The sequence below is a fragment of the Meriones unguiculatus genome, chromosome 2 (assembly GCF_030254825.1).
Source record: "Meriones unguiculatus strain TT.TT164.6M chromosome 2, Bangor_MerUng_6.1, whole genome shotgun sequence".
Taxonomy (NCBI): Eukaryota; Metazoa; Chordata; class Mammalia; order Rodentia; family Muridae; genus Meriones; species Meriones unguiculatus.
The window spans coordinates 123089625-123117341 of NC_083350.1; the positions used below are offsets into that span (position 1 = coordinate 123089625).

General features: G+C 37.5%; 1 protein-coding gene across 2 annotated transcripts in view; it reads right to left on the reverse strand.

Annotated features, from left to right (window-relative positions):
- Positions 1-1677: 1677 nt before the first annotated feature.
- Positions 1678-27717, reverse strand: part of Trhde (thyrotropin releasing hormone degrading enzyme) — a 471067-nt gene continuing 445027 nt past the window's right edge. For both annotated transcript variants that reach the window (XM_060378067.1, XM_060378066.1), the window contains exons 16-19: positions 20574-20741; positions 18179-18319; positions 13029-13110; positions 1678-4378 (exon numbers count right to left, since the gene is read on the reverse strand). In XM_060378067.1, the coding sequence (XP_060234050.1) occupies positions 4235-4378; positions 13029-13110; positions 18179-18319; positions 20574-20741 (535 nt within the window). In that variant the 3' untranslated portion in view covers positions 1678-4234. The remainder of the gene's footprint in view (positions 4379-13028; positions 13111-18178; positions 18320-20573; positions 20742-27717) is intronic.

The window sequence follows — 27717 nt, forward strand, 5'->3', positions numbered from 1 at the left end:
AAGCTTAAGTTTACAATCTTGAGGCCTCTGTAATACTAGTAACTCAAAGAAACCATTGGCTTTCAGCCTCCATCCTCTCAAAGAATCAATACCATTTTACAGATTTATTACATGAGATCATACCTACAGTGTGTCTGAAGCTTAATATGTTTGCATGCTTACATCAAAGTTCCCTATAATTATTAATTTAAAAAAATCTGAACAAAAATGAAGCCTTCTTTTTTCCTCTGTGTTATCGTATCAGTATATGAACTAGCAATAAGAGAATGACAAACTCTTGAAGCAATCTTAAATTCAATATAAATTATTAATATAAATAAAAATAAACATTCAATATAAAAGTTTTTAAAGTGTTGATTGTGAAAGCTATGCAAAAATCACAAAATGTAAATTAGTTGAATAATTAAAAAATAAACTTAAAGACTAGAAGAATGCAAGCATCTTCAACTTGAGAACCTGTGTTTAATAAGTCTATTTAAACTCTTCTAAAATATTTGTAACTTTTCTTGCTGAAATTTTAAAATAAAATTTCATGAAGTGAAATTGAAAACAAAAGCTGTTTTAGACTAGACTTTTATTAAATCCATCCCAAAATGAAATATTTGGTTTTAAAACTTGCTCAAGGTAGTGGAGCTGAGGGCTAATTTTATATAATTAAAAAAAAATGAAATTTCAGCATGGTTCATAAATTATTGCCTAAGATCAGCATTGCTGAATCTGCTTGAAAGAACAAATGATTTACTTAAAGCCAACAAATAAAGCTAACAGCATTTTTGCATATTTGAGACACCTTGACAAGAGGATTAAACCATCTTTCTGAAGATTAGCAACATTGCTAAATTGTACAAACAGCTTTTCTCAAATATTCTGTCCCAATTTTTATTCCATTTAATAATTTTTAAACTTTATGATGTTGTTTTAATTTCAAACTGGTTCACATTTCTATAAAATACTAGCATTGTGAAATCAAACAATGAAAGTTATACAGAAGTTTTAAAATTAGTACAGAAAATAGTTGGGCTTCATACATAAAAATAATCAACTGCTCTTCTACTGAATATTGTTTTCAATTATATAGATGATAGAACCTTTCTCTGTGCATTCTAGAGCTGTTATCTCTTTCCACTATCAGATGAAGGCATTGAAAGTGAAACAAACCATCACTGTCTTAAGATTTATGTAAATTATGAGCAATAGCAGATCTGCTGTGGGAGATGTAAACAATATACTAAATTAAAAACACTATACTGTATGTTAGTCGTAGACAATCTCTGTTGAGGGATTTAGGCTACATCATAATTGGGGTTTTAAGGGTGCAAATGGCTGTTCTCAACTTCATTTCATCTGTATGAAGAATTCAAACATGCACTGTGGTTTTGTGAAGAATCAAATCAGCATTTGTAAAAGTTATTAAGAGTGGAATGAATTTTAAAAATTCATGGCATCACTAATAACATTGTAATATTTTAGCTATATGTATGTACTGAATATCATAAAATCCAAATATAATACAATTATCTTAAAATCATATAAAGCTTAGGGAGTTATAGTCCAGTAAAAGTCCATGTTAACGAACTTCAAGAAACATAGGAGGTATTATACATGTCAGCCTTCTAAGTTTGAAATCATGTGGCTTTTGAAACTTCAAAGACTGTAAGAAAATTTATGAAAAATGTGTAAAAATGGGGAAAACATTTTATTTACAAGTTACTTGGAGATAATGAATACCCAAAGTGGCAAATAGTCTATTATTTTCTAGTTAAAACAAAAATTTGCTGTTACACATATATTGGCACAGGAAAATTTTGAGATTAGATAATGGACACTTTCAAAACATCGTTATTTCATGTAGATAATTGATTTGTAAAATGCACAGGAGAGAAAGATAAAAACTCTAAGTAGAAAATATAATTTTATAGCTACATTTTACAGAATATTCCAAGAGATTCCATTGGTTATTTTATTATTTGGAAAATATTACTTATTTAAGCAACTAAAAAGAAACTTTAAAGCCTGATATAATTTCAACATTGGAAAGGTTAAAAAACAGAAAAAAAAATGTGTAGAGCAATAAATGCTTTCTTGATGCCGTTGGTACGCCTGTACCACTGAACAAGTACTGTATGAGGTATAAACATTGCACGTTAAATCTACACTGAGGATTTAGATTATAGCTAAACTGGTTGTATTCAAGGCCACTAAAATACCAAAAGAAGATTATGACTACTAACAATGAGAAGGAAGAAGAACCAAGAAAGCCCCATAAACTCAGAGTTGAAAATGACAACTCACTTAAGATGAAAAGCCACCACTCTAAGCATTTTTCACTACTTCAGGAAACAAAACAAGACATCCCTTGAGCAGCCCTGTCCCCGTGAACTGAATTCACCAGTGTTATAATGGATATCGGAGGCCTTCATGGCTGTATACTGTCGATGTATGTTATATTTTAGAACTTGCTTACTTCCAATAGGTAACCCAAATTTCATACTAAGCAAAACCAGAACTCTTCAATACCACGCAGTACTTCAAATTCATGTATTTAATTGAATGGAGTGTTGAAAATTGTAGGTGTCAGAAATAATGCATTAACTGCTTACATGATAAGGTTCAAGTTACTAAGTTGTAACTTAGTCTGTTGGTTGGGAAATTGTTTTCCATTTCTACAAACCAAATAATTCTATGACTCCTGCTTTGTGAATGATTTCCTTCTACCATTGAGTGACAGTCTTGGAATCCATTGTTTCAGTGATTTGCAATATTTGGAAGAGCTGAACACTACAGGAAAATAGTAGGGGTTTCACAATAGTTGACTCAACATTGTAGTTGTATCAGTATTTTACAATACTAAACTTAAAACATGTCAACTCTAAAGCACGGAGCTGGCCTTCTGGGTGAGAAACACACTGAGACCGAGTTGTGTTACATGTAGCCATGGAATTTCCCAGTTAGAACAGGGTTGCTGATTCCCGAAGGCTTTGTACAGTAACACAGCATAAAAGCGACTTTGTGTCATAAGGGAGGGCACAACTGGCATAAAAGGTCATTAAATGCTAATAGACCTGTTGAGGTATGGTTGCTTAATGGAGGATAGGAGCAATATACGCATGAAGATCAGCACACACATAGAATTTAACTACTTAAGGTAAGAAAGACAGAGAAGCTGTACATAACCACTTTCTCAACAGTGATCATTTTTCTAAATATACACAAAATTGTTCTATGCAATAGGAATGTTGATCAAAGTAATTACAGAAAATAGTGAGAAAGGCTGTCACTGACTTAAGAGAATTTGCCAAGTGGTTAGTTTACAAGTGTATTTTTGTTAGAAATAAGCTTAATGTAGTAGAATAGATCATTCTTCAGAACACACAAAAAAGCAGTTAAGAAAGTGAGCTATAAAGAAGGAAGGAAAACGTTGAGACAAACTCTTTGAAACCTCTTCCAAGTATTCACACGTTTATAAAAAGAGTTAAATTTCCTTTGATCTGAAGAGATTCTTTGCACAGGTGCATGTACAACATACTATATACACATATGGTGCTTCCTTATGTACATACGCATATGTACATACAATCTGTACATCTTTGCAAGTGTATACACAGCTTTAACTCAAACAAAATGAGTTAGCAACACAATAGTCATTTCCAGACAATCCAAGTGCTGAAACAAATGCCGCAGAACGCTTAGAGAGTGCTTTTTATCTCTCCTGTTGTCTGTAGCTGAGACGAACATTCCCTTCTGAAGACGTTTTACTTTCATTGCAACACTGATTGTCATAGGTAATCTTTGTGCTTTCGCATAATGCCCATTCTGGATGTACATATATTCACATACAACACTGGACATGTTAAATAAGCATGCTGGAACACAGGCGGGACCGTATATCCATGCACAGAATATTCTGAATGGGGTTTTCCAAACTGACTGCAGCGTGAACATGCACCCACTACCGTGTTTGGTCCTGAACAGCAGGGGATGTACATCTGAAGTAACCAGGGCAAGCATCACTTGCAAGTGTTCTTTACAGAGAAACATCCAGTAGAAAAACAAATGTGGAGTGAATGGAAGAAAGAAAAATATCCGCACTCCCCACACACTGATAGACAAAACAAAACAAAACAAACAAACAAAAAAACAAAATCAACGCTGAAACTCTGGCTAGCCTCCTCACTGCACAGAAAGCACATCCTCTCACAGAATTCTAGGTTGAGTCCTCTATAAGTGATGCATATTAGTGCCTCATGGCTTTTCCCAGCCACTGGAAGAGCTCATCTTGATAAAGCCTTTTCCAGCGCACATTGGCTTCCACGGTTTCCACAGCCCGTGAGAAAGAAGCAGATGCCACGCCATCGTAAGTCTTCATGAAGTTCTTTAGCTGGAAAGAGAAATTGAACATGGTGAATCTACATGTACTATTATGAATTATGTGGAACACGCACAAATAAGAATGCGCTTGAGATGAAGCATCACATGGAAACCTAGGAAAACCTAAATGAACCCTCTACCTCCACTTGCTTTGAGTTACACTCGCCTAAGCACCACATCCGTGCTCTGCCACTGCTTTTGCCAAATGGAGCTCACATATCTGGTGTGTTGGTGATGGCACCACTCCCCTTCCCCGAGATACTTTTCAGGAACTTGAAGCTGTGTTTGTTTAACCTACGGGTATCACTTAAGCCTCAGCAGATGTCTTCTAGATGACATTTTGATATTTTTAGGACCAATATCTCTCCCCAACAGATCATGTTAACACTGGCAATTTCTGAACAGGTATCCTATAAAAAGCTATAAAGATTAATTCTGAATTAACAACACACTGATCACTTTATTCACCTTGCCTATCTACTCCAACTCTTCTTCCCAAACCCTATCCTCATGTTTGCAGGTTTGAGACTTGTTTACCCATTTCTCAACATGTGGCTGCTATATAAATGATCTCTTTTTCTCCATAAAACCAAAATTTGTTGTTTCATTGATTGACGTACTGCTTCTTCATTAAACGGGCCAGACTGGTAACCTAATCATAATTGGTAGTCAATATACTAATATGGAACAAGTTTGAAATGAAAATAAACATTGAAAGAGGTAAAAAAAAATGCAAGGGTCAGAAGACAGAGTTGCAAAGTGGCTTGCTCCAGATAAAACATAGCCATTGTTATCATGGACCTAGAGAAGCTGCAGTTACTGGCAATTGTCCTATGAGATACTGGCTCTGTCTTCAGTTTAATGGAGAGGGGACTTGTGAGGTGCTTCACCTTACTGGCGAACTAATTGGTTACTGATAGATTTGTGAATACAGTCACTATCTTTAGTTGTGTCCCCAGGACTCCCAGCAAGTCCACCAGGCTCCAGTGAAAAATTTCAAAGCTATGGTCACACAGAAGACTTTGGTTAAACTCAATGGGTCATGAAACAAAACAAAACATTAGGTGTGGGAAAGAGATTTGTAATAAAGAGGGCACTAGACATAGGTTGGAAAGACAGAAGAGAAGATCAAGAATAAGAGGAGCCCATGCACATAAGAAATTCTGAAGAACAGTTTTATAGGTCATGTCTACTTGCAATGTGATCTACTCTGAATTGCACAGAAAAATTTTGTGGGCATTACAATTTCTCTAATTTCAAATTTGTTTCTTTAGGAGATAACTGTATAAAGTGGAAAAATCATGAGTGTGTGAAGCCCCAAATGAAAATGTATTTTGACATTAGCACAGACCCCCAAGACCACTTGACTCATGATAAATTGGCAAAGTCAATTTAAGCATATAGGCCTGGCTCAAGATGGATGGCAAAACATTCCTTGGGAGTTTGAGTATGAGTGTTTATGGAAGACTAACTAGTGTATGCAAAGATTAGGGAATGTAACATTCTTCTCCTGGATGTTACATCTTTAGACTCTTCCCATGTAGAGACCTTCTACTCAGATCAGCGGGCCACTGGCCCTGTGCTGTACCTAATAAACCTGCAGAGGTTCCATGTTGTGGTGGCCACAGCTGATCGCGTAAGTGAGTCCTTTCTGATCCCAGCTTTACTATGTATGTATCTACCCTTCTGTTATTGTCACACTGACCCCAGCCAGAGTCCCAGGACCCAAGATACACAGGGCATAACAGATAATAAAATAGAAAATTTAATGTATCTGTTAAAATAGGTTGGTGGTATAGCATCAACAACCAGGTCTAACTACAAGGTAAATCTACCATAGCAAAGAGCATTGAAATTATAACACTAAAGTTTCACTTTTCTATCAGAACAAAGAAAATGTTAGTCTCATTCTAAAAATTAGTAGAATGGGACTTAAAACTATCTTCTGTGTCAAGAGCTTACCAAAGTAGCTAGATGATAGAACAAAGCAGTGGTGCTATGAACCTTGTGGTTAATAACCTCATAACCAACCAAACAGTTAGATTTAGAGATATTGGATATCTAGGATAAGAAAGGATATTAGATATTTAGAAATATTGGATTGTTTACGGTAAGGAAGGAATGCTGTCTCATTTAGTCAGAGAATTTGGGCACTGAAGTTAAAATTTTGAAATGCTTTGTCATAGTTTTCCTGGTAGAAGTTTTTATTTAGAGAGCTCATATACTCTGAAAGACTCAAGGAATTTGGTTCAATATCAAAACACTAGCAGCTTTGCTATTTGTTCTGTGTGCCTTAAGAAACTGGCAACCAACCAACAATTACAGTGCTAACAGACAAATGTGAAAAATCGACTCATAGCAAAGAGACATTATGTGCTGTAATTAGTGTGGGGTGTGATCCATCACATGGAGGGTGCCACATGGAGACTCTGCCAGGAATGAGATTCTGGGCCTCAAGATAAGATGGGGGCAGGAAGAGTGAAATGTGGAGGTACTGAAAATGCAGTCAATTCTACATCTCTGAAATAATTGGATTTTACTTTATAGACATCTTGGTTTGTTTATGATGATGTTTGATGACTTCATACACATAGATTTTCTGAATGTTATCATCTGGCAGTGTTGGCAACAGAAAAACATGTCACAAAACTACGTACTTGAAATGACATTGTACTGGCTTGACTTATGTCAACATATAAACATAGATTTATATGAAAGGAAGGAACCTCAATTGAGAAAATGCCTCTATAAGACCTGGCTGTATACACTTATAAGTAAGTGTATACCATGTGTTTCTTTCTGCTTCTGTGATATCTCACTCAGGATGATCTTTTCTAGTTCCCACCATTTACCTGCAAATTTCATTATTTCCTTGTTTTTAATTGCTGAGTAGTATGCCCTTGTGTAAATGTACCACAATTTCTATATCTATTACTCCATTGAGGGACATCTGGGTTGTTTCCAGATTCTGGCTATTACAAATAAAGCTGCTATGAACATGGTTGAGCAAATGTCCTTGTTACGTACTTGAGCATATTTTGGATATATGCCTAGGAATGGTATAGCTGGATCTTGAGGAAACACTATTCCTCATTTTCTGAAAATGCACCAGATTAATTTACAAATGGTTGTAAAAGTTTACATTCCCACCAGCAATGGAGTAGGGTTCCTCTTTCTCCACATCCTCTACAGTATGTATCCTCACTTGAGTTTTTGATCTTAGCCATTCTGATGAGTGTCAGGTGAAATCTCAGGGTCATTTTGATTTGCCTTTCCCTGATAAATAAGGACATTGAGAATTTCTTTTATTTCTCTGCCATTCGATATTCTTCTATTGAGAATTCTCTGTTTAACTCTGTACTCCATTTTTAAAATTGGATTACTTGATTTGTTGCTTTTTAACTTCTTGAGTTCATTATATAGTCTGGATATTAGCACTCTGTCAGATATAAGGTTAGTGGAGATCCTTTTCCAATCTGTAGGCTGCCATTTTGTTCTGACAATCATGTCATTTGCTTTACAGAAGTTTTTCAGTTTCATGAGGTCCCATTTGTTGATTGTTGCTCTTCGAGCCTGTGCTGTTGGTGTTCTGTTCAAGAAGTTGTCTCCTGTGCCAATGATGTCAAGGCTCTTCTCTACTTTTTCTTCTAACAGATATAGTGTATCTGGTTTTATGTTGAGGTTGTTGATCCACTTGGACTTTATTTTTGCGCAGGGTAATAAATATGGATCTATTTGCATTTTTCATACTAAAATATGTAAACCTAATGAAGCTAAGCAAGAAGGAGGACCCTGGGTAAAATGATCAATACTCACTCAGAAAGGCAAAAAGATGAGCATCAGAAAAGTGGGAAAACAGGGAACAGGATAAGACCCTACTACAGAGGGCCTCTAAATGACTCTACCCAGCAAGGTATCAAAGCAAATGCTGAGACTCATAACCAAACATTGGTCAGAGTAGAGGGAATCTTATGAAAGAAGGGGGAGATAGAAAAACCTGGAGGACAGAGGAGCTCCACAAGGAGAGCAACAGAACCAAGAAATCTGAGCACAGGGGTATTTTCTGAGATTTATACTCCAACCAAGGACCGAGCATGGAGATAACACAGAACCCCTGCACAGATGTCGCCCATGGCAGCTCAGTATCCAAGTGGATTCCCTAGTAAGGAAAACACGGTCTGTCTCTGACATGAACTCAGTGCCTGGCTCTTTGATCACCTCTCCCTGAGGAGGGGGAGCAGCCTTACCAGGCCACAGAGGAAGACGATGCATACAGTCCTGATGAGATCTGATAGACCAGGGTCAGATGGAAGGGGAGGAGGACTTCCCCCATAAGTGGACTAAGAGAAGAGCATGGGAGGAGATTGAGAAGGAATGAGGGAGGTGGCTACAGCTGGGATACAAAGTGAATAGACTGTGATTAATATAAAAAATAAATAAAACAAAATAAAATGAAAGACTTGGTTGTAAGGCATTTGATTGATTAGTGATTGATGTGGGAGGGCCCAAACCAGTATGGGTAGTTCCATACCTGATCTGGTGGTCCTAAGTTCTATAATAAAGCTGGCTGAGAAAGCTAGAATGTAGCACCTCTCCATGGCCTCTGCATCAACTCTTGTCTCCAGGATCCTTCTCCATTTGAGTTCATGTCCTGATTTCCTTTGCTGATGAACCCTTTCCTCCCCAACATGCTTTTGGGTGGCAGTGTTCATTGCAGCAATAGAAATGCTAACTAAGACAGACATCAAAATCACTGTATTTTAAAGCAATCATACAATATTTAATGCACAACTGAGAATCATTTTACTATTCTAAAGTTAACATATTTGACTAAAAGTATAGATATTAAGAAAAAGGAAGAAAGAATGCTTTGAGGAATTCTTTTTGCACTTTCCCAAATTTTAGGCACTGCTCTATACAAACATATACCATATACAATGCTTGCATGCATATAAACATGCCCAGGAAGTATCTGAATTTCAGTTTGAAATCCCATTAATACAATGATACATTTTCATTCACATTCAGACAGATTCAGTCTATGACTTTTTGCAATGAATAATGCATTTTATTCAATTTTGAATTGTGTGATTTATTACAGAACATATTATCACAGTATATTTAATTACATATTAACTGTCAATGAGAAAATACACCCACTTCTCTTTAAAATGTGTTCTGCAATATAGTATTGTTCCTAGGTATTCATTGAACATGCCAGAGAATGATCAATGGTCCTTTGGAAACTTTCAATCAGGTAATGATGTTCTAAGTCTCTTAGTGAGACAAGCTGAACACATGAAGAAAACTCCAAGCCACAGGCTTGAACATGATCTATTACTGACACCATGACAGAAAGTCAGATTATCATGCAAGAGAACTCTATAGACAGTATAACTAGTAGATCCCTAGAGTTTCATTTCTCAAATTATGATTGAAGTGAGCTAAATACCTCCCTTGTGAGCTCAGCAATCCTGAGGTGACTCGTATATTGGAAGAGGAGCTAATTCATCAGAATACACCTGGCACGCTTTCCACAGTTTCCATGCATTGATCACGTAGCCTGTACTCCTCAGCACTGCCAGCACTGCGTATGGAGAGCTTGTGTTCTGAGCCTCCTTACAAGTCCCTGAGGGGCCTGTGGTGTCTAGCAGAACATGCTTGCCTGTGCAGGCTTAGCATGGATGAAGGCACTTGGCATTCTGTTCTGCTTATTTCTCAGGCTCTTTGCTAGATTTTTTTCTGTCACTGTTAGATTTGATCTTAACTGGGTTTTGAGATATTTGTCTGTCCTGCTTTTATTATGAACAAGTTTAGACACTTGTGTAAAGCAAAATTTAGTAAATTGGCAGTAATGCTCATGCCCTCTGATTTTCTTAGCACAGCACTTCTAGGTCTGATTATTAATCTGTCTTTTAAAAACCTGTTTAAGATTAAAAAATATCTTATTTAAATATCCTAGACTCTGGCATCATAAAATACTTTAAGAGTGAAATACAAAACATAATATAGTTTTGGTAAATATAGTTCTAAATAGAATTAGCTATTGGCCTATTATGAGGTTAAAAAAAATAAAAACAACTTCCCTTTAAGGTTGCTGATGAAGCCTTTTGTGTTGGAGGTAATGTAGGGTATTATGTTAGGTTCAGAGAAGGACAAACCACAAGGGGAAAGTGCTCAGTGGACATTAGCATGAAAATTGACAGAGATCTCTGGGGTTCCATGAAGTTGTACTTCTGCTAATTTAAAATTAAGGAAAGGATGGGTTCCCTCATGCAGGAATATCTGTCAAATTTCAATTAAGAGTTAAACACCAGTCTTAGGCACTAGAACAGTTTGAGGGAATGGACCATAAAACAGAATATGTTTCTCTACATAATCTCTTTGAAGCTGATAATGGTCATTGAAATGTTAATGATTTTTTTTTTTTTCCAGAGGAATGGAGAGATGGCTCAGCTCTTGAGAGCGTATTCCTCTTGCTGTGGACCCAAGATAGGTTCCCATCATACTCTTCAGTCAGCTCAAACAGCCTGTAACTCCAGCTCAAAATGCTCTAAAAGCCTTTTCTGGCCTCTTTGCTGCACCTGCATTCACAAGCACACACCCATGTGCAGACATAGACAAGTCACTTAATTAAAAATAAAAAGAATCAAAAACAGTTTATAACTCACGAAAGGGCTGATTCCCTTTGGATCTACAAACTTAGCAATAATAATCCTCAAAGGGAAGACATTGATCTTGCCTAACACTTTCTGCTTGAGGAAGAGGTTATTGACACCACAAATTAAACCCCATCCCACCTCAAAATAACACCCTTACTTTTACAGAAAATGGTGAGGTGGTGAAGGTACAGAAAGGCTTCTGGCAAAATTGTGAGACTAGAGAGTGAGAGCAAGCAAGTCCACAGTGAAACAGCTCATTGCTCATTCCGCTGAGAGCCTGCATTGTTAAGCTGGCTGCTTTGAAGATAATGGAATCAAAGCCACAACTTAGTTTCACTTTTGAAATCACAACTTTCATGATAGGGGTAGCTTGCACCGTTTAAATGGCAATTAATTAAAGAACAAAATTTAAATATGTAAGTGAAATGTATAAAACAAGATGGTTTGTGTGTGATAAATTCAACTAAACCTTAATGTAAAACATGAGTTTGTGACCTTCGTATTATCCAAACAGGGAATATAAGAATCATAGACAAAAAAAAAAAAAAAAAAAAAAAAAAAAGAGGGACAAAGGTGAAAGGGAGACAGGAGATAAGAGAGAAACAGGATGGACAGGGGAAAGGAAAGGAAAGACTCCACTTCTATGCTCAATTCACTGTTTGTGGGGGGTTTCACTAAATCAGCCCTTTATTTCTTGAATGCTAAATAATAAATCATGATATTAAAAGCACTCAGTATAAAGGTAAAAATAATGAAAGCAATTATAAACTGCACATGCCTCCTGTTTCCTGTGGGCACATAAAAGCCCCTTCTATTTTGTTTCTTTAATTTAAAAAAAAGTAACTAATTCAGGGATTTCAAAGCTAAATATTCAGGGTTGGGAACACGCATAGCAGAGGGAATGAAGGGCTTTTACATCACTAGAATCAGAGCCTCAAAATCAGCCCAGTACGCATTTGACAAATCCTACATTAGCAAACGGAGATGCTTCCAGGAAACTGGGAAATATTAACAGGTGTGACAGAGGCTCCAGGTCCAGTACTTCTAAAGGAATGTTCCTCAGTGAGATCATCTGCCATTCACAGCTTCCAGCCTGTCATCTATGAGCACTAATAAAACCAAGAGTTTCTGTGCTGGATGTTAGCTATGTATTGTGAAAGCAGAAGAGGAAAGGGCAGCATCAATTATCATATTCAAACAAAAAATTATTTTGATATGCTTTTTCCTATTTGATTGATGAGTCCCCATTTCATATCCCTCTCTCATACAGACAGGAGCTAGTGAAGGGAAAGGAGACAACTAGATCTTAACATACTGAGAGATATAACAGGGAAAGGAAAAGACAGATATTCCAGAGCCTAGGCGCAAGTTCATTAAAAAGTCAAGCTTATTCCCATTCATAAAATTAACTTGTGATGGAGCCAAGCAATTTATCTGAGGCAAACTATTACTTTCAATGTGTGTTACCACCTGTATTCCTTCTTACAAATATGAATTTATTCCATTTAATAGACTGAATAACTTCAGCAGGCTACTTTGTCTCCCTCAGCAATGAGGCTTTTACTGGGCACCTCAGCATCAAGCACAGTTTCTTTTGCACCTGTAGTCTTTGGCATTGCTGTTGGTGAATGGTTTATACTGAGTTCACAGAGTCCTTTGAGAAGCACCAGTCGGCTCAAAGATCGCTGGAATGGTTGGTGCCCAGTTATGGAATTGATTACATTTGAACAGTTTTCACAACCCTCGTCATTGTTCACAGTCATTCAACATGTAATATGTTAGAGATTTCTTTGCAGGTAATGTTTTAAGGATAAATGTGTGTGTGTATTTATGTGCATGTGTGCATTTGAGTACATGCAAACGTGTGTATATAGGTTTTTATGCATCTGACTAGGGGGTGGGGTAAGAGGAACTGGTATGAATCTAATGTAAAGAAGTCCTTGTAGCAAATTTGTAATTTTATATGCTGATATAAGAAGGTTGTAAGAAGATGTTTACCTCTTTAAGTTCGCCTTCTGTATTTAGAAATTCTGTAACTCCACTGATAAGTTTGGAATTCATAAATAATGCTTCTCCATACCTACAAAGATAAAAGAAAAAAAGTCTTAATGCCTACCTAGGCAGTAATTTAAGCAATCTTGCTATAACGGTTTTTGGAGTCTTTCCCAAGGGTTGCATTTGCCAGAGCAGTCAGTGATCACCAACTCTCTGGACAGTACTAGTCATTCCTTTCAGGAGTGAGAAATGCAAAGAAGCATTGATTGCCAGAGGGTACGATCAGATCCACCTGACCTGCAGCACAGTGTTTCAGGAAAGTCTGAGTTTCAGTGAGCTTGCCAAAAGTCCTAGCCCCTAGAATTAAATTCAAATATTTGCAAGCCATGACCCAAGAAAAGGACACATTTTAATTAAAATTTTATTTTTTTACATTAATTACATTTTATTCACTTTGTATCCCAGCTGTAACCCCATCCATTATTCACCACCAATCCCTCCCTCTCTCCCTCATCTCTTCCCATGCCCCTCTCCATATCAACTGATCAGGGAGGTCCTCCTCCCCTTCCATCTGACCCTAGCTTATCAGGTCTCATCAGGACTGGCTGTATTGTCCTCCTCTGTGGCCTGGTAAGGCTCCTCCTCCCTGGGGGGGGTGATCAAAGAGCCTACCACTGAGTTCATGTCAGAGACAGTCCCTGTTCTCCTTACTAACCCACTTGCAGACTGAGCTGCCATGGACTACATCTGAGCAGGGGTTCTAGGCTATATCCATGAATGGACCTTGGTCTTTGGTTGGAGTATCAGTCTCAGAAAAGACCCCTGTGCCCAGATATTTTGGTTCTGTTGCTATCCTTGTGGAATTCCTGTCCTCTCTAGGTCTTACCAACTCCCCTTCTTTCATATTATTCCCTGCACTCTACCCAAAGTTTGGTTAAGAGTCTCAGTATCTGCTTTGATACACTGCTAGGTAGAGTCTTTCTGAGACCCTCTGTGGTAGGCTTCTCTCCTGTTTCTTGTTTTCTCTTTTTTCTAATATCCATCCTGTTTGTCTTTCTAAGTGCAGATTGATCATCTTACTCAGGATCCTCCTTCTTGTTTATCTTCTTTATATGTACAGATTTTAATATGTTTATCCTACATTATAGGTCTAGTATCCACTTATAAGTGAGGATATACCGTATGTGTCTTCCAGGATACCTCACTCAGGATGATCTTTTCTAGACAATGTTCTGGTGCACAGCAATCTAGATTGTTGTAAGGGAAATGTCTCCCAAGAAATGAAGAAAATTAAGACCATCTCAGGCATAACCAGTATGTCACACAGATTCCATGTTCTGGCTAGTCGTAATAGACCTAGGAATTCTAGTAAAACTTCATAAAAGAGTATCAGTTGCTCATGTAGTTATTAAAATATCTAATTATTTATATCTAGTTGTTATATCAGATAATTCTTACACGATGATCACAATTCCTTGACCTATGATTCCAGAACAATGTATTTCCATGAATGGAAAGCTTTCACTTTGCTGATCTACTTCTATTATGCTATGACATACATTACAACTTTTATGAAGCCCAAATAACCAACAGTAAGCCTGAAGTCATGTAAGTAAGGCCCATTATTACTAAATGCTTTCTTTTGTTTTCCTAGCTCGTGAGAGCTTCAGAGCTTTGTCTGTTGATGGACTTAGTTCTATCATCTAAAGGGGATCAAATGGGAGTATTGCCATGATGAGAAAAAAAGATATCTTAGTCAAAGCAAATAGATGGGCACTCGATATTATAAACTGCCAAGTGCCATGGCACAAACCCACAATCTGAGCATTCAGGAGACAGAGACAGGGAGAATGCTGTAAGTGTGAAGACAGACTAGTCTACTTAGTTTCAGGATTGCTGTCTCAAAGAAGCAAACAACCAAACAATCACTTCAAGAATAATACAAGTAAATAGCATGTGGTCAGAAAAGTGGCTCTCCACACAGGACGAAAAACCACTTCTTACTAGGAAGGTCCTGTTTTCATTTACATTCCCAGGTAAGAAAGAGTAAGGCATAATATTTACCTCGTGTTTTGCAGTTATACCTAGATGTATAAAGAGATAATTCCAAGTTAATGTAACTAGATGCAGCACTGATGAAATAATGTACAGAACTGAGAGAAGGTCTCCAGCTCTGTAAATTGGGAGGTGCATTGAAACTGAAGACAATGTTGTTCTGAGAAAGAAGTGCCAAGTAGAAGTCTGACATAAAAAAAGGCAAGGAAGTGAGAAAACACATGGTAATTAGGGACAAGTTGAATCAATTTTCACCAGGAAGGCATCGACTATGAAGCTGGACCAGAAGAGAGAATATGTACCTTTTAGAAGAGTCTGATGATAATAGAGTCATATATGCATGTATATGGCAGTGAGTGTGAGTACAGTGGTAGAAAGTCGGAAGATTGCTATAAGACTACTGGAGAAGAAAAATTAAAACAAAAACAAAAAGCAAAAACATGTGCTGAAGAAGTGGCAGGAAATAGCAAGAAATCCTGTAGGAAACATTTAAGATAGTTGAGAGGACCTTGGATCTATTATTACATCTGCTAAAAGGAAGGGAGATTTCTATGTAGGCTTCCAGCTGCGTGATGTGAGCAACTGGTGAATAGTTATCTGAAGGAAGAAAAGAAAGATTTTTTTATTTTTATTTTTTTACTGAGGAAAGAAAGGCAAGTAAGAAATTATAGGTTTAGTTTTAAGGCAAACTCCAGCAGCATACCCCAGTGGGAATGCCTTTACTATATGGTGACATCAGATGAAAGGTGTGAGTTAGAGAGATGGTTCCGGGAGCAATAGAAGCCATGAAAGCACATGAAAACTAAAACCAGAACGAACCTGTAAGGTGAAAATACAGTATCCTAGACAGTCCTTCCCATGAGCCCTAACATTCAAGACCTTACAAGAATAGAAGCTTTTTCATCTTGGCCATTCTGATCGGTGTAAAGTAAAATCTCAGGGTAGTTTTGACTTACATTTCCCTAATGGCTAATGATGTTGAGCATTTCTTTAAGTGTTTCTCTGCCATTCGATATTCCTCTACAGAGAGTTCTGTGTTTAGCTCTGTTCCCCATTTTTTAAATTGGATTACTTGGTTTGCTGCTTTTCAGCTTCTTTAGTTCTTTATATATACTGGATATTAGCCCTCTGTCAGATAAAGGGTTGGTGAAAATTCTTTCCCAATCTGTAGGCAGTCATTTTGTTTTGATGACGGTGTCCTTTGCTTCACAGAAGCTTTTCAGTTTCATGAGGTCCCATTTATTGATTGTTGCTCTTAGAGCTTGTGCTGTTGGTGTTCTGTTCAGGAAGTTGTCTCCTGTACCAATGAGTCCTAGGGTTTTCCCCACTTTTTCTTCTAACTGATTTAATGTGTCTGGTTTTATGTTGAGGTCTTTGATCCACTTGGAATTTAGTTTTGTGCAGATTTGGAGAGGACAGGAACTCCACAAAAAGAGCAACAGAACAAGAAAATTTGAACATAGGGGTCTTCTCAGAGACTCATACTCCAACCAAGTACCATGCATGGAGATAACCTAGAACCCCTGCACAGATGTAGCCCATGGCAGTTTAGTGTCCAAGTGGGTTACATAGTAATAGGAAGAGGGACTGCCTCTAACATAATCTGATTGGCCTGCTCTTTGATCACCTCCTTCTGAGGGGGGAACAACCTTACCGGGCCACAGAAGATGACAATGCAGCCACTCCTGATGTGATCTGATAGACTAAGATTAGAAGGAAGGAGAGGAGGACCTCCCCTATCAGTGGACTTGGGGAGGGGCATGCGTGAAGAAGGGGAGGGAAGGTGAGATTGGGAGGATGAGATCGGGAGGGGCTTATGGGGAGATACAAAGTGAATAAATGAAATTAATAAAATTAAATTAAATTTAAAAAAAGACTAGGAGCTGATAAAAGCATTCCTCCCTGTGAAGTTAGGCACCCCTGCCACTTACAGACTGAAACTTTCTACCTTTTGAAAGGTTGCCATAGGTTCATAGAGACAAAACAAGTATGCTGAGAAACAGAGTAAGGGGAAGTAACTGACATTTGTCTACATATAGATTCTGCTGAGCTCTGGTCTATAAAACCAAAGAAGAAATTGGTTTGTTTGTGTTTTTTAAATTCTTTAAACTGAAATACTCATATGTATTAGTTTCACTTCACTGACTGTTACATGATTCATTATAAACGTAATGACAACACAAGTTGTAATTTTCCCATCATTCTAAGATATGAACTGAAAACACAGAAATGTCAGCATGTCTTACAGCTATATCAGTGGTTTCTGACAATAAAGAAACTGTAGAAGAAAGGTATGTAGCTGTGACAACCCATTCTGACGAACTTGTTATGCAAGGATAAGTGATAAAGGAGTGAAAAACACACAGTGGTTTTTACATCAGCTTTTAAGAGACCAAATGTTAGATCTGCTTACTATCTGGGAAATTTTATGTTGAAGAATAACACGCAGCATTTACATGTTCTATAATAAATTTAATTTTAAAATACCATAGAGATTATCAGAGACATAAATTAGCATTTATTATAATATATTTAAATCCATAATGAAATATTTTCTAAAATTGAAGCTGAAGAATTCTCACCACGAAACAAGATCTCCTGGGAATTAATTCTACTGCAGCTGGAATAATATAATGATCCAAATGATTAATGTGTCTTCTCCGTGTCACTATTTTATTTAGGTGTTTGATATTTACATTTATAGAGAATTTAATACAATTCCACAAGAGTAAAGTTTCTTGTTGGAATAGCATTTCTATGTGATTTATAGTTTTTTTTCTATAATATATACAGAATTTACAAATTTTATGAAAGTATTTTGACTTTATGCAGTTTGACGAATTTCCAAGCAAAGTTGCCTGGTTAAACATTTCTTACTCTCTCCATGAATTCACATTAATTAAAGGTATCAATCTTTATTACATGAAGAATGTTAGAGAAATCATGAGTTTCAAGGAATGGCAACAGCCATCTTTGCTGAATATTTTAAAGTCTAAATTTACCATTTGGTTCATAGACCTAACAAAACCTTGTGTGTCTATTCCTCAAATGTTGTTACTCATTCATTCATTCAGAAATGAATAGATTGTTATCTCTACCTGGTATTTAGTATTTTCCATTTGTCTCTGAAAAACTTCCAGGCAAGGTCTCGACCATGTGGATTTCTGGCTACGTGGATTATGACATCAATTGCATCTTGATCCAACACCACCTCAGAATTCAGAGACAGATTTAGAAGCCTATAGGGATAAAATTGTGGGTAAACTTTTAGTCTAAAAGATGTAAACATTTTATAATCTTAATTAAAAAAACTCACAATTGTCTTTTTTAATTAAATTTTTATTTTTTAATATTAGTTACACTTTATTAACTTTGTATCCTAGCTGTATCTGGCTCCCTCATTCTCTCCCAATCCTACACTCCCTCCCTCATCTTCTCCCTACCCCTTTCCAAGTCCACTGATTGAGGAGGACCTCCTCCCCTTGCATCTGACCCTGTTTTATCAGGTATCTTCAGGCCTGGCTGCAAAGTCCTCCTCTGTGGCCTAGCAGGGCTGCTCTTCCCTTGGGAGGTGGGGAGGTCAAAGAGCCTGCCATTGAGTTCATGTCAGAAATAGTCCCTGTTCCCCTTACTGGGGAACAATTGTCTTATTCTTCAAAAATACTTGAGTTGAAACTTTCCCAGTTACATCTGTGCAGGGGTCTTAGGTTATCTCCATGCATAGTCCTTGGTTGGAGTATCAGTCTCAGGAAAGACCCCTGTGCTCAGATTTTTTTGTTCTGTTGGTCTCCTTGTGGAGTTCCTGTCCTCTCCAGATCTTTGTTTCCCACTTCTTTCATTAGATTCCCTGCACTTTGCCCAAAGGTTGCCCAGAAGTCTCAGCATCTGATTTGATAGTCTGCAGGGCAGAGCCTTTCAGAGGTCCTCTGTGTCAGGCTCCTGACTTGTTCCCTTTTTTCTCCTTCTTCTGATGTCCATCCTTTTTGCCTTTCTGGATAGAAATTGAGCATTTTATCAAGAGTCCTCCCGCTTGATTAGTTTCTTTAGGTGTAAAGATTTTAGTAGGTTATCTATAGTATATGTCTATATGAGTGAGTATATACTGTGTGAATCTTTCTGCTTCTGGAGTAGCTCACTCAGGATGATCTTTCTCATATCCCACCATTTACCATTTACAATTTCATGATTTCCTTGTTTTCTTTATTGCTGAGTAATATTCCATTGTGTAGATGTACCACAATTTCTGTATCCATTCCTCCACTGAGGGGCATCTAGACTGTTTCCAGCTTCAGGCTATTACAAATAAGGCTGCTACAAACATGGTTGAGCAAATGTCCTTATTGTCTACTTGAGACTCTTTTGGGTATATGCCTAGGAGTGGTATAGCTGGATCTTGAGGAAGTGCTATTCCTAGTTGTCTGAGAAAGATCCAGCAGTGGAGGAGGGTTTCCCTTTCTCCACAACCTCTCCAGGATGTGTTGTCTCTTGAGTTTTTGATCTTAGCCATTCTGATGGGTTTAAGGTGAAATCTTAGGGTCATTTTGATTTGTATTTTCTGATGAGATTGAGCATTTCTTTAAGTGTTTCTCTGCCATTCAATATTCCTCTATTGAGAAATCTCTGTTTAGCTCTATGGCAGTTCAGTATCCAAGTGGGTTCCATTGTAATAGGAACAGGGACTGTCTCTGGCATGAACTGATTGTCCTGCTTTTTAATTACCTCCCCCTGAGGAGGAAGCAGAATTACCAGGCCACAGAGGAAGACAATCCAGGCACTCCTGATGAGACCTAATTGACTAGAATCAGAAGGAAGGAAAAGAAGACCAACCCTATCAGTGGACTTGGGGAGGGACATGCATGCAGAGGGTGGAGGAAGGGAGGGATTGGGACGGGAGGAGGGAGGGAACCACAGGGGGGATACAAAGTGAATAAAGTGTAAGCAATAAAGAATAAAAACTAGTTGGTTAAAAAATAATATATATATATATAATACTAAAGGTAAATATAGCAAAACTTTTATTGTAAGGAACAATGTAAGCAAAATCTTAACAATAAAACAACATAGAGATAAAACACTTTCCCAGTTAACAATTACATAATAATTACTCTTTTAAAAATACAAATAAAATTCATAGTATTTTCATGAAATACATTAATCTCCAAGAATATCTGTAGGATGAGAAGATCACCACTCCACTCTCAAATTCTTCACACTAAATGTTCCCTTGTATAACTAAATGTTTTTAAACACATAAATTTATATATATAAAAAAAACAAAAACAGTCATGAACAATGTTTTCTTTCGAGTCAGGTTGCTTTAGCCGTGCCACCAAGTAGGTTTCCTTATCTTTTGAAAGATCTGTTTTACAGTAACAAATTTCACATTACCAGACAGTCAAGGAAATAAAAACAGTTCTGGAGCCGTCTGATTGCAGATGATAATGTTCATTGCAAAAGAAAAAAAAAATGAGTTGAAAACCATAATGAACTCACCTGTTTAATAAATTCCTGTCATCGCTGCAGGTGAGCGCCTCCAGCAATATCTTTTTCTCCGAGACGGCGGTGGTGGAGTGGAATTTCATCCAGATGAATTCCCAGACGTCCTCGTCCAGCAGAGACACCCCGGTGCAGTAGACGATGTCTCTAACGTTCAGTGGAATTCTAGGAAAGCAACCGGTGGCGGTTCTCTGTTAATCAAAAGCTTCCTGGTTTTGAAAATAAAGACCCTGGCTGGAGAAATGGCTCAGCAGTCAAGAGCCCTGGCTGCTATTGCAGAGGTCCAGAGTTCAATTCCCAGTACCCCCGTGGTGGCTCACAAGGGGATCTGGTGCCCTCTTCTGTCATAGGCATACATGCAAGTAGAACACTCATATATGAAAATTACTAATGAATAAATAAGTATATTTTAAAAAGGAAAAAGAAAGTAAAGACCCATGTTGCTTTCCTAGAGGCAGTTATTTAAAAGGTGATTTGTCAATGACATTTCTCTTAAAAGGACTGGGAGGGAATGAGGGATCAGGACAGGGCTGGGATACAGAGTTAATAAAATGTAACTGATAAGAAAAAAATAAAATTAAAAAAAAGAATGTAATGCTATATAGTAACAATATTGAAATATACAGGTGACTAGAAAAGAAAATAATGCCTTTTATTCCAAGGAAGTTTGGAATTTAATTTTTGTTTACATTCATATAATTATCATTAAACAAGCTAACAAGAAAGGTGTGTTAAAGAACCAAGAATAAATTCCTTTGTATTTTCAATGGCATTAATACAATTGCTATCTGAAAGTTTGCTGTCATTATATGTACACTCAGGAAATGACAGGGAAGATAGTAGTACATGGCTAACTTATTTGAACTAAAACATCATTTTATTTTAAACTCTCTTAAAAAATCTATTAAGAAAAGAAATTCATATACGTGAGGGGCTGAGTGTATATAACTTCATCGAGTTTGTGCAAGAGCCTGGAGAGGACAGAAGAAGTAGGGTGTCAGGTCCCCCGGAACTGGAATTACAGGTGATGAGTCACCTGAGCTGGTTTCCCGGAATTGAACCTGAGTCACTCTTCTGTAAGAACAGTAAGCACTGTTAACCACTGGGCCATCTATCCAGCCTAAAGGAACTTCTGTGTCACCAGTAGAAGGGATTGAACCCATGACCTTGGTGTCATTAGCTTTAAGCTGAGCTAACTGGCTGTCGTTACATTTTTATTATGTGATTATTTAGAGTTAATTTCCTCAAATATTACAAATACAGAAAATCATAAATTTAAGGATAAACAAATAAAACACAACTTAGCAAAGACCTCTTCCACTGTGTTTATACAGTTATTATAAAAGAGTAGTAAACTGTTACTATGACTCCAAAATAAAAAGTCAGAGGGGGAAAAATTAACATGAATTTTGTTAAGCTTGGCAATTCATGAATTATGAATTTGCAAGTCAACTTCCTCACAGTGGTGTTCCACACGACACCACATTTCATGGCTCTCTGAAATATTTGTCTTAGGAAATATTCAAAGACTTTTTAAAAGGTGAAGAGTGTGTATCTCTTTATTTTGCAATATTCATTAGCCTATTAGTTACATTTCCCATTAATAATTTGAATGTGACTACACAGAGTTCTCTGAGTTGCAGGAAAAAAAAAAAACTGCTTTTTAAATACCCAGAGTTTTACTGTAAAACACTAGTACAGTTAAAGCAGTATGGGAAAGCAGAAGCAATTCTGAGTGTCTCCTAGTGAGAGGATCAAACTCATTTTAGTGGCTAAGAAGAGCTGCACACAGGGTAGCAAACCATTTCACACAGCAGTGTGAACAGGCAACCATTTGCTCATCTGTTTTATTTTAGTTTATTTTTTAAGGAGGGAAGAGTAGAGGATGAGGAAAGAGCTACAATCAATAGCATCAGAGAGCTTCACAGTTTTTCCTCAATCTGAATAATGGATGAGACCTGATAGGCTAGGGTCAGATAGGGGAGGAGGTCCATCCTCCCCTCTCAGTGGACTGACTAGGGGTCAGGGATAGGGGAAAAAAAGGGGAAGGAGGGTGGGACTGGGAGTCAACGAGGCGGGGCTAAAGCCAGGATACAAAGTGAATAAATTATAATAAATAATAATAAAGAAATTAATTTTAAAAATGAAAAAGGCAAAAAACAAAAACAAAAAGAAACTATCAATAAGAGTCTGTCCTCGTCAAGAGTTGGTGACACAAATATCTTCCTTGAGTATCCCAGACTGCATACTCAAACTAAGAATATTACTGTCGCTATGTTTTAGAGAAAAATGCATTGTTAAGAGTTATAACGTAATGTCACCCACATATCATCAATAAATTGGCACTTATAAAAAAATGTTGGGTCTCCTCCAAACACTACGAGATGTAGAGGGGAACTGCATTACTGTATGACTTATGCCAAGATACCAATACAGAACTTTGTAAGTAAAACCCCAAAACGTAAGGCATTTCTACTGAAATGAAAACTCATCAGTCGATATCTGGTATGTTACTAACAGTTTACTTTCCAAGACAAATCCATTGAACCATTGACAGATCAAACAGAATGTGAGAATAGAGGCCAATGAGTTAGGATTTCCATGGCTATATAACCAGCATCCGTATTAAGAATTCCGTGTATATAAGTTCAAAAAAATTAGAGAAAAATATTAATCACAGATATTAAACTATACTCCCTAGAAATTTCATGAGCACTATACTACAGCCATCAGCAAAGGTAACTACTGGCCATATCAGTTAGGCTGGCTTAGACACATACACAAATGAACAAATGGTTTGGCTATGAAAACATGTTACTTTCAAAAGAGGCAGCAGAGGCCAAAAATATCATTTTGTGGAATGCTATGTTCTGAGTTGTTCTTCTGGTAGTCTGTGTCTGAATTACTGTTTTGGTCTGTGTGACATTTGTGTCATCAACTACTTTTTATAGCAGAAGGAACTCAGCTGAGAAGAGATATTTTCCATTAAAAAAAAATGTAGTCATCACTTACAAACTTTTTGTACATATGTCTGTTCTACCTTTTCAGCTTAGAGATGAGTGATGCCAATGGTTGCACCGTATCTCTGTGTAAATTTCTTGGTAATTGTTGTATTTTTTTATGGTTAGACACCTTAGACCTGCATATTAATTCCTTCCACAGACTAAGGAAGAATCAGCCATTGTATTGTTCAGACAGCTTTTGGTCCATTCCTTCTGTCTTTTCTCCCATGGACTTGGTGCAGTGTTCATGTTGACAGTGTCCTAAAAGTCACTTAATCTTTTTCATGTTTCCATGTCTATATGTTTTCTGCTCTATTTTCTGATGTTTATTTATGCTTGCTTATATCTGCTGGTAAATCCTTCAAGTGACTTTTAATTCAGCTATTTATTTCCATGCCCTGCTGGTACTGTTAAGTATTTTTATCTTTCTTGAAAGTCTTACCTTTTCTTTCATTTTATCTCAGCTTGAGTGAGCATACTTATAACAGCGATGTTATACTGATAAATAAACCAGTTCTATTTCATTAAGAGGGTTTTCTAGATGTGTGTGCTTGTTTCTTCATTTTCTGACTTTATTATCTGTGTGGATTTCTGCACATCACTCTCTCCACATTCCTAGAGAAGCTCCATACAAAAGACGACCTATAAAAACCAGCCTGGGTGGGTTCTGGAATGACTCTACCAACCAGTTCTGTCTCAGAAAGTAGCCTACAGCTGTGGCTTTTGTCTGCTTACTCCATGCTAAGCTAGGAGAGAAACTGTGATGTCTAACTGTCTATACCCACTGTCTTCATGCTCCCTTAGGTGTCTAGATCACATCACATGCATCAGAATTCCATGTCTTGAAAGCTAGATGCTCTCTTCGGAGGCAGACCCAGAAAAACTGGGGCATTGTGTACACAGGTTAATGCTTCTCCCAAAAGGAATCTAACAGTTGATATACCCGCCTCCCTCCCATCTATGCTGAACATTAGGGAAGGTCCTCTGTGCCTTCAGGTACAAAGTTGTTTCTGAACTCTCTCAAGTACCTAATCTGTCAGACCTGTCAGAACTTCAAGACTGGTGAAGCAGACCACTGCAAGATCAGTGTATCTTTTTTTTTTAAATATTTCAACTCAGTGCATCTTTTAGAGTTCACCATTGTGAATCTCTAAGCCTACTTGATGAGAGATTTTTTTTTTCAATGCAGTTTATTCAGAAACCTTGAACAATCCTCGGACCCTGGGGAAAGCCAGCCCACAGCTTAAATAGCCTCTGGGTAGCCAACCCAGGCGTGCCACGGGGGCAATGCAGATAGGTCCACATACATGGAAGCAAGCCAGATCCTCGGCCTTAGCCAAATGTGGAGTTGTTCGTGACAGAGAGCACTCACCATCGGGAAGGTGGAAGGAGGAAACCAGCTCCATCTTTAAGGCATTGCATTCCGCAGCTCTCTACAGTTCCCCCTTTTTGTTTTAGACGCATCAGACAAGAGTAGAGGTCTGATCTCTGATATTAGAAATAAATTGGGACTTTGTACCGATGTTCATTTAGGTGTCATCCACCCAAAGAGCATCAGACCCGTCTGATACCTTTTTCTCAGAGGCGGGACCTGGGGCATCAACCCGCATGCAATCAGACATGCTCTTCTCTGGGTCGAAAGTGGCTGACCCTGAGTGCAGTGCTTAGCCTCGCATCCTGAGCGTATCATTTTAGCTTTTTATGGTATCCAACCATGCTTGGGGAGAATGTCCTGCTTCAATGGCTGTAAAGGCCTGAATGATCATGGCTGCATTACGCTGTTGTGAGACTCTAATCTTGCATATATACCACAGGCAAACCAAGGAGACCAACACCAGAAGGCCTGCTAACGCTCCCATGCCCGCCCATTCCTTCAGATGATTCATGGCTGCAGCAATCCATGATGATAATCCTGTGGCTAGTCCTGCATCCACTCTGGTAGAATTTACTGTGACAATGGCCACTCTCAGCTGCTCCATCGTAGTATCGAATTCTCCAGTCCAATTACCTAAAATATAGCTCGACAATTGTTTAGACATATTTGCAGCACAGGAAAAATTCTCATGTTATATGCTAGTGACTCAAAGTCCAGCATATTTTCATTGATAGCCAAGTTGAACGATTTGATGAGAGATTTTTATGCCAGTATGACCAAATGTAATTCTCTGAGTGTTTATGTGGACATGTCTTTTTGAATTTTATTTTTAAGCAATGTTGAGAATATCATCATTTAGAAATACTGGAGCTGACAAGACTGTGTTCTAACAAAAAAAAAAAACAAAACATTATGTTTACTAGCGCTGTCATGATACAGCCATTATGCATCTGAAAAAAAATGACATAATTTAGCAGTGGTCTAGGGATCTACCTTACAGCAAGACTGGCATACACAGAGCAAAGAAAAGGCGACTTGAAAACAAATCCATCAATAAAAGTTTGGGTACAATGATCAATATGCTAAAGAAATATAACTTAAGTGTCCTGGTCAGGCCTTTGAAAGGAAGCCGTGTAGAATGATAGAGAAAGTTTCCATGTAGAAATCTGCAGCTGTAAATCAAGATAAATTCTGTGTAATATGGATGTGCCTTGCGAAATACTGCAGGCCTACTTTTAGTCCTGACACAAGCTGTCTGTCCCTTTTTACATGGTACACGTATCTAACTTGATGAGGAGCAAAATGAAAGACACACATATGTTTGAATAGATAATCTAAAGCCTGAAAAACAGTCTTCAGTTTTGGAAACAAATCCCCCAAGTCTCAGGAAAGAAATGGCTCAATTAGCAGATACCAGGAGGTATAATTGCATATATATTCTCCAAGAGTTAAGGCAGAGCTGATTAGCCCAAGAATGTGATTTTTCTAGTAACTCTTCCCAGCTCATCACTTCCTCCCTTCCTTAGCTATTTGCCATATAAAGAATCAATGTATAGTTCACAAGATCATTTTTACTCATTACTAAAAGTAAAGCAAGAATGGTAAGAAGTGGATATGCCAGGGGCCCCTCAATTCCCCATGACTTCCATTGTTAATGAACCCCCCCTCGCTTTGTTTCTAAATCTGTAAAGATGTTCTAATAACATTTTCACAAAATGATTGCTCTGGGGACAGTTTAAGATCTCTTTGTATAAACCAAAGTCATTAGGAACAAAGGAAAAAGCTCATTTGTTTGTAAAGCATTAGCTAAGAAGCCCACAGAACCCATAGTTATGAATGGTACAAATGAGTCCTGTGAGACACTGATATCAAGATTACAGAGATTGAGGGCCCCTTGCCAGTAACCATGAAAATTGTTTATGAAGATGCGAATATCCCCATGGTCATTTCTGTTTAACTGCTACCTTGGAAGTAAATCTTTTAATGGGGTTTTGTCTGCCCTTTAGGTTGTATACGAGCATGGACCCTGAGCGAGTCTCGCCTGGTTACCTGCATGAAAGATGGATGGGGTAATGCACTGCCAAAATAAAATGCTTTTATCTTTCTTTAGAGTAGTAACACTGCTGAAATTATTGCCTAATTAGTGTAACTTGTACTATAGTTTTCGTTCCATTCTCATTTTAAATAGGATTATGACAGAGTTCATTTGTGTGATAAAAGTTTTAAATGCATGGAAGTTCAGTATATCATTATGGGACCATTTATTTTCATGTTTCAGTGATATATTTAACATTTTATTCTGCTAAAGGCAAGTGCTTGAAAATAAAATGCTTTGGAAGTAGATATTAAAAATTTAGTAAGAGGAAGAGAAAGACATTTCTTTCAGATTTTTTAAACTCAGTAAAAAAGTAATAATGATAGTGTTAGTCTCTTGGACCTACTATAACAAAGAACTATAGACCAAGAGGCTTATTACAAACCAGTTTCCTTCTTACAATTCTGAAGATTGAAGTTTGTGACGGGTAGTATCAACGTCAGTTTCAGGTAAGATCTTTCTTCATGGACACTAAATGCTGAATTCTCCTTCATCTTGCCCTGGCAGAATGGGGACTGGAGTGCTCTCTGAGTTTGTTTTTAAATAATCTTACTCTGTGTGATCTCTACTTCATGACCCAATTAATTCTCAAAGGTCACATCTCCTAACACAGTCATTGTGGTAGTTAAGAATTCAGTACAGAAGCTCTGTGGAAGACACAAAAATTCT